This window comes from Alligator mississippiensis, chromosome 10 (assembly GCF_030867095.1).
Source record: "Alligator mississippiensis isolate rAllMis1 chromosome 10, rAllMis1, whole genome shotgun sequence".
Taxonomy (NCBI): Eukaryota; Metazoa; Chordata; order Crocodylia; family Alligatoridae; genus Alligator; species Alligator mississippiensis.
In genome coordinates this window covers 39,002,469-39,017,559 of record NC_081833.1, presented here as the reverse complement: position 1 = coordinate 39,017,559, position 15,091 = coordinate 39,002,469, and the positions used below count along the sequence as shown (strand labels likewise).

The following is a 15,091-nucleotide window of genomic DNA, read 5'->3' as shown; positions in this document are numbered from 1 at the left end:
TTACTATTTTACTATTAGGGAAAGTGAGACAGATGCTCAGTGATCTGTCCAAAGTTACACCATGATTCAGTGGTGAAATTAGGACCCTGTATTCCTGACTCCCAAACCTTTGCTCCAACCCTACCCAGACTTCCCTGTCTAGCTGCTCCAGCTACAGTGAGGATGTAAACATGTGCTTTCTGGACATCCCCCTTACAGGCGGTTCTGAATGCAGGATGTGGCTTCCTCTCTGATTGGTTCTCCATGATGTCATCTCCCTGCCTGCATTCCCGGGGCCACGCTCAGCTTGGCCTGACCTTCATTTTTAAATATAAAGCCTCCATGTCTTAGAGCTGTGCACATCACAATGAGCCCTTCTGGGCTAGAGGAAGCCCCCTCCACTCCCTACTTTAGACCCTCTAGTTCCTGGTCAGAAGCAGGATGGGCCAGATCCTGGCAGGGGCTAATTCTGGTGGCTCTAATGACAGCAGCATGGAGGGGTGGGACTAGGTGTTTCTGTTGCTTCAGTGTACTCTGTCTGGTCAGGAAAGGTCCCTGCAATGATCCCCACTCAGCTGCTGCACTCACTCACAGCTAGGCAGCACAGTACCCTTGGCTGACCTTGGGCTTTGCCATCACCACACAGTTTTGGGGCCAATCCCCAGCTGTCTTGCTTCCCTCCTCTAGGCCAGAAGCACTCCTTTCCAAAGGGAGGTTGTAAAGGAGGGAAGTGTATTTCTGGGATGGCCAGAAAGATGGACAATGCCTCTGGATGGGAGAACAAGGGCAAAGAGAGTCCCAGCCTTAGGCTTAACGAACCCCTGCCATCTTTATCCCAACTCCCAGCCGTCAGCCATGACTCCTGTTAACGGCATCCAGCTTACCAAGGTCTGCCCGTCCTCCAGGAGAGGCTGAGGCACGTGAGACAGCTGATCAAGGTCTCAGTGGTGCTGGCTGTGAGCACTGAGCCTCCAACCCAGACTAGCACCCCTCCACATTCCCCTTCCCTCCCCCCAACACTCCAGGTCTATCCCCCAGCACCCTCCTAGGACAACCACTAACAAAGCCTCCCTCAGGGAAGTGTTATCCTAGGGTGCTGACATTACATCCCTCCCCTCTCCCACAGACCTGAGCACTGTGACCCCTGCTGAGCAAGGGGGAAACTGAGGCACAGGGAAGAGACATGACTTGCCCAAGGTCACAGAGCAGGAAGGAGCAGAGCAAGGAATAGATCCCAGGTGTTTTGGCACTAGTGCCAAGAACCCCCTTTCCCCTGCCCACTGCTTATCCACACAGACCCTGATGCCCTGGCCTATGCACACCACTGCAGATGACATTCAGCACAGTTGTTCCCCCTTATACAGCTCCCCACAACAACAGACAGTCTCCTAGAGACACACATTCATACAATGGCATGGATCTGAACAGCCCAGGGTCAACAGGAAACAGCATCCTGATCCCCCCATCTCTGCTCAGCACCCAAAGCTACTGGCACCTCTACTCCATGGGTAGCTAAGCCCACGGGATCCTTCAGCCCTGGCTTCCCCAGCTGGAGGGGCCAGGGAACCTGGGGGACACTTAGGTTATCACAGGCCAGTTGGGAGCAAGTGCTGCAGGTGATAGCAACCATGAGGGAAGACCAAGCCTGGGTGGGAGCAGCAGTAGGGCACTGAGCGTGGGGGGGCAAATGGCATAGTTTGTGGGACTCATCCTGAGAAGCCAGGCATGGCTGGTGGTGTCACGAGGCTGATCTCTTCCACTGCGGCAACAGCAGAGCACGTGGAGAGCCCAGCCCTGCACATCCACTCCTGTCCCAACTTCAGGACACACACAATGTTACCCATTAACCCTGCTGCAACACCCAGCATCCCTACCCACTCCCCCCACCCTTAGCAGTGCCTGTTGGTGCTTGCTACTGCAGTAACTGCAGAGTGCAGATATGAGTGCATTGATGGTTGCTGAGACACAGGAACAGGGAATCACCAAGGCATGGATGTATTTCCATCACCCACTCCATCCCCAGTGTTCCCTCTTGCTGGAGTACACAGCCCTGTGGGGGGGGCAGGTGACACAGCAGGGACCCCCACATGCAAATATCCCTGCGTCTCAAGAGAAACAGGCCTCCTCTGATCTCTCTCCCCCAAGACAAGGGAAAAACCAGACCTGCCTCCCCCGTGCAGCTGCAGTATTCACTGTCCTTCCATCAGGGTTGTGGGAACCTCCATGTGTCCTCTGCACCCAGCAGTGATGGGTGCTCAAGGAAAATGCCAGGCACTGAAGTCCTGCTATCTGCTTGCGAGATGGGGGAGCCAAGGATGGGGGAGAATAAATGGGATGGAGAGCAGCAAGATTTCCTTGTGCCAGGGGTCCAAAGAGCCTCAGAAGCACCATTGCCCTGGAGAGCCAGGTGGGGAGAAGGGGAAGCAGTACCTACCCCATCCCAGCACTCTGGCATTGTGAGGAGCTCGCCTGGTGTGGATCCCTCCAGGAGGAGAAGGTGGCACCTGTATGTGCGTGGCCCGAGTCCTGCCTCCCTGCGTGAAGATGTGAGCGGCTGCCTGAGAAGCACAGCTCTGCAATGGGTCAGCCTCTCGCCTCTGATTTATAAAGCAGCTCCATCCTCTGGATTAACCCCTCCCCTCGGCCCCCTGCATCAGCTCCGGCTGGGAGATTTTTTTCTTTTTTTATTGCAGTCGACTGCTGAAATGGAGCCCAGGAGCTCCATGATTGGCTGCTGGGGAAATTATTCATGCTCCAATTGGCTCCAAACATCCCTGTTTATAAAAAAAAGCCCCCTGTGGTAATCATCACCCTTCCATCTTCCTTTCCCTACAGCCAGAGACAGGCTCTGAATGGACATGGGAACACCAGACTGGAGAGCAGGGACCACTTGGGTTACTGCCCCTGGCAAGTGGGGATACCCAGGTTATACAGACCTTGGTACAGAAAGGCCAAAGAACCATCCATTTCACACACCCTCCCTAAACACCCAGGTCCAAAAACACGCCCTAACCATCACTGAGAACCTCACAACCTTTATGACAGACAACACCTCCAAAACTACCATGTGCCATGGGAAGATTAGGGCTCAATGCCCAAGATGTACATGAACAGACCTCCACACACAGAGGATCATACACAAGCATGCAAACACACCAAGGGCTATATACCAGTACTAGCCCAGGTACATATACTGGGATAGTCAGAGACATGCCTAAAAAGGCATACATTCATGTAAAAGGATGTACACTTACATATGTACACATACCTCAAGGCAAAAAGATACATGGGGCAGAGTTCTGCCTGCATGTCCAGCAGTGTGAAAAATGTACTTGTACAAAACACACGCACACACATGTACAGGTGTGTGCCAACCCACACAAATCTCCAGAGGCAAGGATGCACATGCAAACACACAGACCCCACCAAAGTGCACTCAAAGTGTTTCCCCCCACCCACTTTGGTGTGCACTGACACAGAGCAGTGCCCTGCCCTCAAGGTAGGGAGACTGTACCATCAGATAGGAAGAAAAATGCCAAAGCCCAGAGGACTGAGAAACTCTGCAGGACAACGAGCAGGGAACAGGAAAGGCTTCACAGTGTTAGAGACTCCCTCACAGAAGGGACTAGTGGAGGGACTGACCTTGAGAAGGGGCCATGAAACCTGGGAGTGCCCGGCATACCCCACAGGGCTCACTGGCTCTGCTGCTCCCCTCCCTCTCTGGAAGGAAGAAATGCTGCCCCTCCCAGTATAGTCTCTGCAAGGGTCCACCACCTCAATGCCACTTGACCACTCAGCCCCTTAAGGTGCTTGCTGTGGCTGGGGGGTCAGGGCCCATACCTCAGTCCCACACTCCCTTCATCTGGGAGAGGCTGCACTCCAGCAAAGAGCCACATGCAGAGCACGGACTTGTAGCCAAAACTCCCCCTATCAGCTTTGCTACAGCACTCCATGCTCCAAACCCGCCTGGCATACCCCTCACCAGTCAAGCCAGGTGCTGTGGGAGGAACACAAGGCCAAACCCAGGCAGTGGCACTGTGAAGGGGGCTGTGGCTGGGAGGTGGGCCCCAGACCTGTCAACTCCTTGCAGTTGCTGCCTCTGTAGGAATGAACCCAGGTCCTCTAGGAAGCTCGCTCTCTGTGCTGGACCCTCCCTGTCTCCCTCCATGGGGCTATGGCGAGTGATTGACCTTAACAGGGTCAGTGCCATGGAAACCAGCAAGGAGAAAACTGCAAGCTGGCAGATCTGTTCATCTCTGCCTGCTTCTGAGATGCCCATCCTTCCCCCTGCATGTCCTCCTCTCTGCACCTCTGGGTGAGACACAGGATAAGAGGAGGAGGAAGGGCAGAGGGGGAGGAGACAGCTGATGGAGACAGCACCACCCTGCATTTTGGGATGCTTGAAGACCAAGGGCTGCTTTTATCTGGGCTACACAGCAAGCGTGAACATAGGCATGTGCTGGAGAAGCAGGGGCACAGGGAAGGATACTACTACCTACAAGGGGAGATCAGGGACTGTCTGACTAAGCCTGGCCTCCCTGAAAGGCCTTTGCAAGCTCTCCTTCACTTGACCAAGCTGCAGTGCCAGTACATGGGCTGCTGCACCCTGGGCAAGCTGCCTGCTCCACCCAGTCCTGCAGTCAGGCAGGTGGGGAGTTCACTTGTTGCTGCCTCTGGTGTTAGCAAGAGCTCTGCTGCACCACCTGGAGAGGAGGAGACACTCCATTCCTCAGCTAGCTCTGAGCAGCGCCAGGGATTGTTGTGCAAGCATACTTCCAGAAGCCCTGACTGGTTTCCAAAGAAAGACCAGGCAGGATCAGAGGCAGGCAGGCAGCTCTGCCAACACACCTGGAAGGGTGCCATGCCACTCCAGTCCCAGGCTCACCCAGCCCTGCCAACACACTTGTGCCCTGCCTGCTACTCTAGCCACAGATCCCAAAACAGTTCTACCACACAGCCAGCTCCCAAGGTCTGGGGGCCAAAACGCCATAATCAAAACTACCACTTTCTTGTTGGCCCACTGTGCTGGCACCCCAGATCCTGAAGAGCCTCCAACTGGCTGGGAGGGAGGTTGGCACAATGGGGCTCAGCACAAAGTGCCCAGAGTGCATCAGTAAGAGAAGAGGTGGATGCTGCAAGCCAAATGAGTCAGCTGGAGGGCACCTTATGTAGAAACCAGAGTGCAACCCCACTTCCTATCCAACCTACTTGGGAAGCTGGGCACCAATACTGGATGAAAGCAGTTGCCTGCCCTTTTGTGAGTGGCACCTCAGGCCACCTGCCCATTCCTGCTGACACACCATGCTGAAAACAAGCAAACCACTCCTGACAGAGCAAAAAGCTGTCCCAGGGCCCTGCCCACAACTCAAACACAATCTGAGATGCAGAAAATATCCTGCCCTCTGGCCCTGCGCTGGTTGTTCTCCATTGGCTGCAGCCCCTGCCTGGAATCACCAAGGTGCCTTGGGAAAGGGCCACTAGGAGCTAAGCCTCCAGCCTGACACCAGCTTCTTCCCAGGTGGTTCTCCTGCCACAGCTGCACCTGGAATTGTCAGCACTGATAGAGACTTCAGCAAAGTGGCTGAGACTCAGGATGGCTCCTTCAGGGCACTCTGATCCCAATTCTCTGCCAGAGACCCAGCTCCCAGTGCATAAGGAGATGCATTCCCAGTGAAGGAGACTCTGAGCTCACAATCAGATTTGGTAGATGACTAAATGCTGAAAGCAAGCTTCCAACACCTAGACTATCGTGGGTGAACGTCCCTCACATCTGGAGGGTAACTGCCATGCTCTGAAGCATCTCACCACCTGTGCTTACACAGGAGTCTGACAGTCAGCCACTTAAATGCAGCCACCTCTGGGGTGAAACCAGCCTGACATAGCAAGGAGCAATGCTACATACACAGCAGGTAAGAGTGGGAACTGTTTAGGACAGAAAGTAAAGATAGAAGTCATATTTGAAGCAAAACTGGGAGCTGCAGGAGGCAAAATGTAACCCTGCCCTCCCCCCAGTGCTGCCCTGGAACCTGCTCCAATTATAATTCTTGTGGAAAGTACCACAGGATTTTTAAAGTCCTGCCCTTGATTATATACCCCTCCTCAAATGACAGCATCACAGCAGCTTCCAGCATCCAGCTGGAGCCAAATGGGTCACTAGAGAGTGGGGATACTGATACATCACCAATGTCACCAAGCAATAGGACTGCCAGTACATGTGTTCTATTACCAGAGGCAGAGAAAAAGAAGACAGAAAACCACACTATAAAGCCATAAATAAGTGTTATTCCATGGGTTAGGGAAGCTTTCAGAGTGGAAGGGGTATGCAAGTGCGGTTATGGACAATAACCTTTTGTGGTGGAGCTCAGTGTGAGTTACTGGGGGGGGGGGGGGATTGGGGCAGAAACGGAACAGTATGGTTGAACACAGGGAGCTTCAAGGAAACCCCCCCACTGGTTATGAGGATAGCACATGTAATTTTTCTGGGCTGGGACTGGCCAAGCCCCATGGGATCCTGTAGAAGTGTTCCAGCTTCCTGATTTATTAACAATAGCTAGACCTAGCTCTTATCAGCCATTGATCTCAAAGTGCTTTATAAAAGGAAGTCAATAACTTTATCCCCATCATATAGCAGGGGGAAACTGAGGCATGGGAAGATGAAGGCAACTGCCTGTTATCACTCAGTAAGCCAGTGGCAAAACTGAGATTAGAACTCAGGTCTCTGAGTCTCCTCCCAGTGCTCTATTCACTGGGTTGCATTGGCTCCAGCACTGCCCATTTCCAAATATCGTACTGCTCACTCAGACCCTTGATGCTCAGGCTGAGCCCAATTCTGGTGCTTCAGCTAGCAGGAGCTTCCAGAAAGGGCTGGGGCCTCTTTCTAGCCCTGTTAGTCTGTTCTCCATTGATGGCTGAGAGGGATCTCAGTAAACAGCTAAAGAGAATTACCCTCCCCACTCCTAACTCTCCAAGCAACAAGCAGTCAAGTCCTTGCTGAGAAGGGGCATATCTTGGTTTCAGGGACCCCAGATCCATACTCATGCTTGGGCATGGGGTCACCTCGGACTCCTTATGGACCTGATTCAGTGCAGAAAGATTAATACTCTTTCATACAGAGCTCACAACCAGGAGACTGTGTGCTCACCAAGACCACATCCAGGCAGACCTAGAGCCCTCGCTGTGTTCTCTCAGTACTTAGTTCCCTGATCCCTAGCAACAAGGCATTGAGAGCATTCCCTTGCATTTAGATTTAGCCAGCTGCCTCTGTTTCATTCAGCAGCCATCTAACAATACCCTGGCCTGGCCTGGGAGCAATTTCCTAGGAAAGCAAAGGTGGGATTGTTCCAGGCTGGAGAGGGGCTGGGCCTGTTCCAAATGAAAGAAGGGAGCAGAGGAGGGCAGAAATGTCAGCCCAAAAAATGGAGGAGAAGTGGAGAAGGGGGGAATCTGGGAAAGATGCAGAGGAGAGGAAAGGTGGAGGGAAGGGGAAGAGACAGGAAAGAAAAGTCATAGCAGAAGTGGAAGGAATCAAAAAAGGTGTGAAATGTTGGAATGAGGGTAAACTGCCATGAGGGTAGGCTGGCAGGCTCAGGCTCCGTTTTCCAGCCAGTCAGGCTGAGTGTCCTCTCCTGCCAAGAGCCTGTTCCAGAACCGCCCTCACTCCTCCACAGGTGAGAAACCTCTCAACCTCCAGGCCAAATTTATAACTGGCTCCAAACTACCCAGGAACTTGTTTTATATCAAAACTGTCCTTTGACTCGCCTAGCTCTTCTCTCTCCCTGGACACAGTCTCCCTGCCATATGTACAGCAAGCAGGCCTATCCCCTCTCATTCATGTCTGTGAGCTCTGGTCAGACCAGGAGCCCACTATGCCAAGTGCTGTAGAGACTGAAGTCCCTGCCCCAGAGAGCTTGCGACCGCGCTGTAAAGACTAAGAGAGTTACCTCTCTGCCCTAGGATGACTCTGAGTACAGACAGTTCCACAGGGCATTTGAAGTAGTTACAGTAGCTCCCTGTATCTTTCCTATACAGCCCCATTTATTAAAACCCGAGGACTTTTCCACAGGTGAAGGACTGGGCGAGATTGGATTTGGCTATAACACAGTCCTAGTGAATCGACTCACAGGTTCTCCCTCAACTGGGACTCTCCTGTGGTGCTCAGTATACCCTTTTGCCTGTTTCCCCCTCCCCATAGGTCAGAGATGACAACTGTGGACCATGTGGTTTTGCTGATGTCTGTGAAGTGCTCTGTAAGTGTCTCCAGAGTACAGGCCTCTGACCCCTTGGTCAAATTCCCATGACTGATGAGTGGAGCACTCCAGCACTCCTGAGAACTGACCACCTGAGCTGTTGGAGGCACAACCAGCAATAATGGGAAGCTGTGTCATTCAAGATGCTGCCTGGTACAGAAAGGACATTGCCTGCTGTGTTAGTGCTGAGATTCACGCTGCCAGCCATCAAGTCCTAAGGTCCGAGTCCTGGCCTCTAAGTGCAACCCTAGGAGATACCAGGGAGCCATGCTCCAAGACAGGCAGGCTCCCCCTATCTACCATGTCACTGTTTGTTTGGTTAACAATACACAGATTCTCCTTTTCAGGGTAGAATTTGGATTAAGCATTTAGCAGTGACCTAGCTAACAATACAGCCGCCACTGCCCTCTGGTGGATGGTAACAGAATGACAGCACTGAGAGTGTCATCACCAGGGATCCTGGTTTTCTCCAATAAAAATATCCCCCGCCTGCCCAGCAGCAGCAAGGGGCACAACTCCACGCCACCCCCCACCCCCCCTTGCTGCCAGGCGGGCAGAGGACACTTTGCCAGGGTGTCATGGAGCTCCCAGTGGCAGCACTGAGCTTCCCTGCCCAGCCCCACTCTGCCCTGCCACATCGGGCCCTGCCTGCTGGGCCACGGAGCCCCCAGGGGAGAGGACAGCAGGGCAGGGAGCTCAAGCTCGTAGTGGGCAGCCTGCATCCACCTCCACCCTGCACACAGATCTGGGGGGCACATGTCCCCCTGCCTCCCCCCCGGAAGTGTGTGCAGAGGTGGGGAGCCAGCCCCCCTCCACTCTCTGGAAGAGCCCTGTCCTGCTCCCCACACATTCTGGACCTGGGCCTCAAGCCCCATGCACCACCCCAGCTGGGCAGCAGCCCCAGCCCTGCCCAACTCCCTCCTTCCCTATGGAGGCCTCAAGTCCCCTCCCCCCTCGCCAGACTTACCTGCGGGAGCTGCTCTCCAGGCTGCCTGGTGGCCATGTACATGTGTGAGCGTGCACATACACATGGCAACCCCTGCCTGACCACCCGCCTCTCGTGCCCCCCAGCCTCTTGCAGGCTGGCAGAGTTCCAGCCTGCAGAGAGCTCTTTGCAAAAGTGGAAAACCCGTGTGTTTCTCCGTTAAAATGAGAAATCCACGTTTTTCTCAGTTAAAAGGGAAAATTCATGTTTTCTTTCCATTTTCCCATGGAAAACAGAAAACCTGGATCCCTGGTCATCACCATCCTACTGTCATAGTTGGGGATCCACCTGCAGATGAAGTAGCAATGATCTGTATTTTTGGAGCAGGAAAGAATGAGTTCTGTCCTTGCTCCCTCAAGGGAGTTGCAAGTGGCTCTTGCTGTGCTGTGCTGTGCATCCCCAATGAGAATGGAAAGGTTGAGGCTGAACCTTTTTTTTATTGGCAGTAGCTATTCAGGGGCTGCAAACATCCCACAGGAATCTCACCTGGCTGTGCCTGGGCACTGTCCATGGTACTTCAGGAATACTTACATGTTCATTTTTAAGGAAGACTAACTAGCTCAGGAGGTTTCCATATAAATCCTCAAAAAATTCCTGTTCTCAAAGAGGATGTGACAGAAATCCAGGGAGGATAAGGCAGGTCAGTGACACTGAGAAGTCACTTCACAAAGGGGTGTGCCAAAGAGGTCTACCTAAGCCTAAGGTTCCATCAGGCTAATGTGGTTATGACCCATCAGGTCCATTGCCAACAGCCCAGCTTGAATGACCAAGTGCCCATTCACACCTTTGTTTTGAGCTGAAATGACATCCAGTCATGAAAGACACCATGAGGTGAAGAATCCATCACTGCCCTCAGGAAGTTGTTCCAATGGCTAATTACCCACACTTAAAAATATGCACCTTATTTCTAATCCCAACTTGTTCCTGGTTTCACCCTCCAGCCCTTGGAATGTGTGATGATGACCTTCTTGGCTGAATTAGAGACCTTTTCCCCACAGAGGTACTTTCAGACCATGATTGAATCACCTCATAGCTTTCCCACAGTTAAGCAAAATATACCAAGTTGCTTTACTTGTTCATGGGAAGAAAGGTTTCCCAGACCTTGAATCACTCTTATTGCTCTTTTTTGAGCTCTTTCCTGATTCATCAGTGACCTGCTTAAGGTGCAGAAAACAGACCTGGATACATTATGCCTAGTGCACCAGACAATGCCAAGGGCCCCTCCCTCCTTCTCCTGGATAGTCTCCTGCTTTAGAGGCACGGACTGGATTTCCTCTTGGAATGGCTGCATTATGCTGTGAACTGATGTTCAATGGCTCATTCAGCCTGGCTGCTTTTTGCAGTCACTCCTCTCCAAAGTACAGTACCTCATTCACCTTGTAAGGATGAAATACACTCTTTGTTCTGATACATGACCTTGTCTTAACAGTTTTAAAAGGCATCTTGTTCAAGTGGGCTGAGTTTATTGTGTGATCCAGACCACTGAGTAGGATAGTTTCTATCCTCAGCATTATTTCCGTTCCATCGATTTCTGTGTCATCAGCAACCATTGTCAGTTCGGACTTCTTGTTTTCTTTCAGTTCACTGATAAAGATATTCCATAGCAGTGGACAAGGAATGAGTCCTTGTGGGATGCAACTGAAGGAGGCTCCATCAGAAGAGAATTCCCTGTTTGCAATTGTACTTGCTTCCATCAGCGAGCCAGTTTTCAATCTACTACACAGATTCCTTATTGTACCAATTGGAAAATCATATACTACAGAGTCTAACACCTCACATAAGTCTGAAAATACTTTATCAAAATTCTCTGTTTTAACAAACCTGTGATTTCATCAAAAATGTTACCAAGCATGTCTGATCAGACCTATCTCCCATAGATCCATGCTGACTGATATCAAACATGCTGCCAACCTTCAGTTCTTCCCTTGCTGCATCCTCTATCAGCTTTTCCATGATTCTATGAGGGATTAAAGTCAAGATAAGCAGCCTGTGGTTAGCAGAATCACCCTTTTGCCCTTTTTACGCCATTAGCCCAGAAACAGCTTTTTACCTCCAATCCTCACGGACTTCTGCAGTGTTCCAAAACTTGCTAAATATCGAGCTCAGAGAACCCCCTTGGCTAATCCTTTTTAAACTCTTTAGCACACATTAATCCATCCTGCAGCTGTGGCAGCACTTAGTTTTAGGAGCTACTGGGTGCATCTACACGTTCATTTATGCTGGTTTAAATTTACTGCACAGTAATTGAGAGTAGGCTGGTATCTACACATGCAGGGATTAAAGAACATTAATGCTGTGTGTGGACTGACTTGGGGTCCACACACAGTGTTACTGCACAGTAACTAATCAGGTGTAAATTTAATACCTGCATGATGCAGGTATCAAATTTATGCTCAAGTTGGTGAAAGTTGCCATATTTACTGCACAGGACAGGTGTGCACATATAGATGTAAGCCCAATCTGTGCAGTAATTTTGGCTACTCCACAATATATGTACACACTGTTTAGCATCCTACCTAGTTAGTGTCGGAATCAGACGAAGAAGTATTTCATGACTGTGAGCTGTAAGGACTATAGCTATGGAGTTGCAGACAAATTAAATCTCTTGGCCTCACCTGGAGGTTGAGTAACAGGCTCATTAAATTTCTTAGAATGCCTCACTGCAAGGGGTCTCCACCGATCTCTTTGTTCAGGCTGCAACAACTGAAATTTTTTCAAAAGCTTTTTAGTGGGGTAGTGCCTTGGGCTTAATAACTGGTGACCCCAGGTCTATCCATGCCTGCAGGGACCGGAAAATGTGTTTGGCTATGGGCCTCTTAGCAATCTGCCTGAAATGATCCAAAGGGCATGTGACACTATCCCTCCTCCGACTGCCAAGCATGGGGATGGAGGGGCAGCTGTCCATCAAGGGGTACAGCAGCCAGTGTGCTAGACAGATGATGGGATGGGACAGGAGAGTGCCTGCTACAGCCCTGGGCCCAGCGCTTTTAAGCCTGGGCCACCATTATCCATTTCTCCATCACCCCAGTCCATGAGGGAGCCTCTGCTTTGGATTTGTTGAGTTCCCCGAGGCAGTTAGAAGGAAGCAGAACGCTGCTCTGTGTTCATTCACAACACTCTTCTCCCACTGCTGCCAGCTGAAGAGGCACACGTGGGGTGGAGGAACCGCATGCTGGAGCACTGTCTTACTTCAGCACAATGGCGGCTGGTGCAAGAATGACTCACCCTCAGACCTGGGGGAGGGAAGACTCCTGCAGGGAGGGACAGCTCAAAGGAACAGCTTGTTCCTTGTATTCTTGGGGCCCAGGGAAGCTACCTTCCCTGAAAGCCTGGGAGGACACGGCTCTCATTCAGTGGATTTTGTTAGGACAATGTGATGCAGCTGCTCAATGCTTTCTGCAGCCCTTCCAGATCCCAGCCCAACCCCACACAGCAAGGCCATCCTCAGCCATGGAATCCAGATCACCTCTTCTTAACTGAAGGAAAAGGGATCCTTGCCTGAAGCCAGTGAAATCCATGGATTTGGTAGAGTCACTTGGGATTGCCCCTGGTGTATGTGAGAAGAACCAGGCACAGGGGACACCCAACTCATGTGCAGGGACCTCCACTGCATACGCCTGGCATGAGAGAGCATTGCCAAGTAATGACCTGGCACTCAGTAGGTGTAGGGGGTGCCTGCATCTCCTCATCCCACTACCCTACCTGCCATCCATGTCCCCCACACCCTGTTCCACGAGGTAGCTGGATGCTTGAACAACAGTGGGGACTGACAAAAAGCACAGACAGCTACAGCAGGAGCTAAGAGACTGAGCTGTTCTCTCTACCCAGCATATTCTGCAGAGCAGACAGAGAGACCTCCCACAGACACAAAGCAGTGAGTCACACAGTCTAACCAGGGACAGGACAGAGAAACAGTGTGACTCCATCCACTTCTGTAATACCCTCTCCCCAACCACTACACTCTTCTTCTCATCACTGCAAGGATGCCCTACTCGATGCTAATTCAATGGCTAAGTTGTATTTCTCTTAAGTGGCATAGGGTGGTGCCTGGGGCTATGCTGACGAAGGAGAGGGGCAATCAGAGGGTTGGTGAGGGGTTGGCATTGCTGGTGTAGGCAGGGTAACCAAGAGCAGGAGAAAAATAATTCAGAAGCTCATCTGAGAGGACAAAGAAGGGTTGGGAAAGGCAGTCCTGAGCTTTCAGAGCCAGTGCTCCAATCTTATACTTCTATTAAAGAGAAAAGAAGCAGGTGGGTAGCAGCAGTCAGTTACTTTCTCTAATGCATGCCACACCCTGCCCTTTACACAAAACCCTGCAGATGTATTGGAGCGTAGAAAACTGCAGAGCTCTCTGGCCAGTTAGGGAAAGAAGACTGATACAGAGATGCACGATTTAGGGGTCACCTTCATGGGAAAGTTTTTTTTAATTAAGGAGAATATGAGTTTAAAGTATTATAGCTCTTCCAGAGTAACCCTCCACATCAACCTACTTATTCAAGATTAAGAGGGCAAATCCCTCAGTAAAACAGAAATTCTCAACTTTGGGAAGGCTGACTTTCACAAACTCAGGAGACTGGTCAGTTGGGCATTAAGAGACCATGGCCCCTCAGAAAGGGGAGTCCACAAGGAATGGTTATTCTTTAAGAACACAATCTTCAAAGCGCAAGGGAAGTTCATACCATCCCACAGGAAATGCAATCAGTAGGCAGGGAAGACCCCTTGGCTAAACAGGGAACTTTTGGACCTCCTGAAACTTAAAAGAGAAGCCTACACCAGATGGAAAGCAGGAATCATCACCAAGTAGGACTCCTCAGCACTAGCCCACACCTCTAGAGAGCAGTCCAGAAAAGCCCAAACAGAAACCAAACTCAGGCTAGCCACCAGAATCAAGGATAACAAAAAGTCCTTCTTCAGCTATGTGGGAAGCTGGAGAAAGATCAAAGGCAATGTTGGACCCCTGCGAGATCAAGTGGGGCAGCTGACGTGCGACACCCAAGGAAAAGCCAATCTCCTGATTACTTTGCGTCAGTTTTCCCCCCACCCAAGGGGGTCACACTATTAGAAAGGATGCAAAACATCCAGGGAGAGAGAGATGGGTTCACAGCTGACACAGATCAAGTGAGGGAACACCTTGAGAGGCTAGACATCCATAAATCGGCTGGCCCAGACAGAATGCACCCAAGAGTTGTGAAAGAACTGGCGAACATCATAGCACGCCATATGGCAAAGATATTTGAGAGTTCATGATGCTCGGGTGAGGTACCAGAAGACAGGAAAAGAGCCAACATGGTCCCAGTCTTCAAAAAGGGAAGGAGGGAAGATCCAGGGAATTATAGGATAATTAGTCTGATGTCCAGCCCTGGAAAATCTTGGAGAAAATCATCAAGGGATCCATTAGCAACAGGCTAACGGAAGGCAATCTTCTGAATGCCAGCCAACACAGCTTTGTTGCTGGAAAGTCTTGCCTGACCAACCTTGTTTCCTTCTTTGACCAGGTGACACATTGCCTGGACAAGGGAGAAGAGGTTCATGTATGGATTTCAAGAAAGCCTTTGACTTGGTCTCCCATGATGTCCTTGTGGTGGGTGCTTCTGTATTGAGCCACCCGCCTCACTGGGCCTGACCATCTTCCAGGCTCTGAGTGCCTCCCTGGAGGTGCCTCATGTCTGGCCAACCCCCTTCCTGAAGCACACCTGCAAGCCTGGGGGTAACACCGCCACCACCCAGGGTCTGTGAGGCCAGTCACATAGGCAGAGGAAACAGGTTTCCCCCTCCCTCAAGAATGTATCCAGCTCAGGTTACAGCTCAGGGTTACCTGAAGTCGATGGGGCAGGGGTGTCTGCCCTCTGCAGTCACCATGGTAACCAAACTGTCAGCTTGG

At 51.2% G+C, this 15,091-nt stretch overlaps 1 protein-coding gene across 6 annotated transcripts in view; it reads right to left on the bottom strand.

The window, feature by feature from the left end:
• The window catches only part of NDRG4 (NDRG family member 4), a 95,135-nt gene that overhangs the window by 36,137 nt on the left and 43,907 nt on the right, over window positions 1-15,091 (bottom strand). The window contains exon 1 of one of the 6 annotated variants that reach the window (XM_019497255.2): window positions 2,414-2,570. The exons of the other annotated variants lie outside the window; for them this stretch is intronic. Coding sequence (XP_019352800.1) covers window positions 2,414-2,434 — 21 coding nt within the window. The 5' untranslated portion in view covers window positions 2,435-2,570. Of the gene's footprint in view, window positions 1-2,413; window positions 2,571-15,091 lie in introns of those variants that run through there. 6 annotated transcript variants of the gene reach the window in all.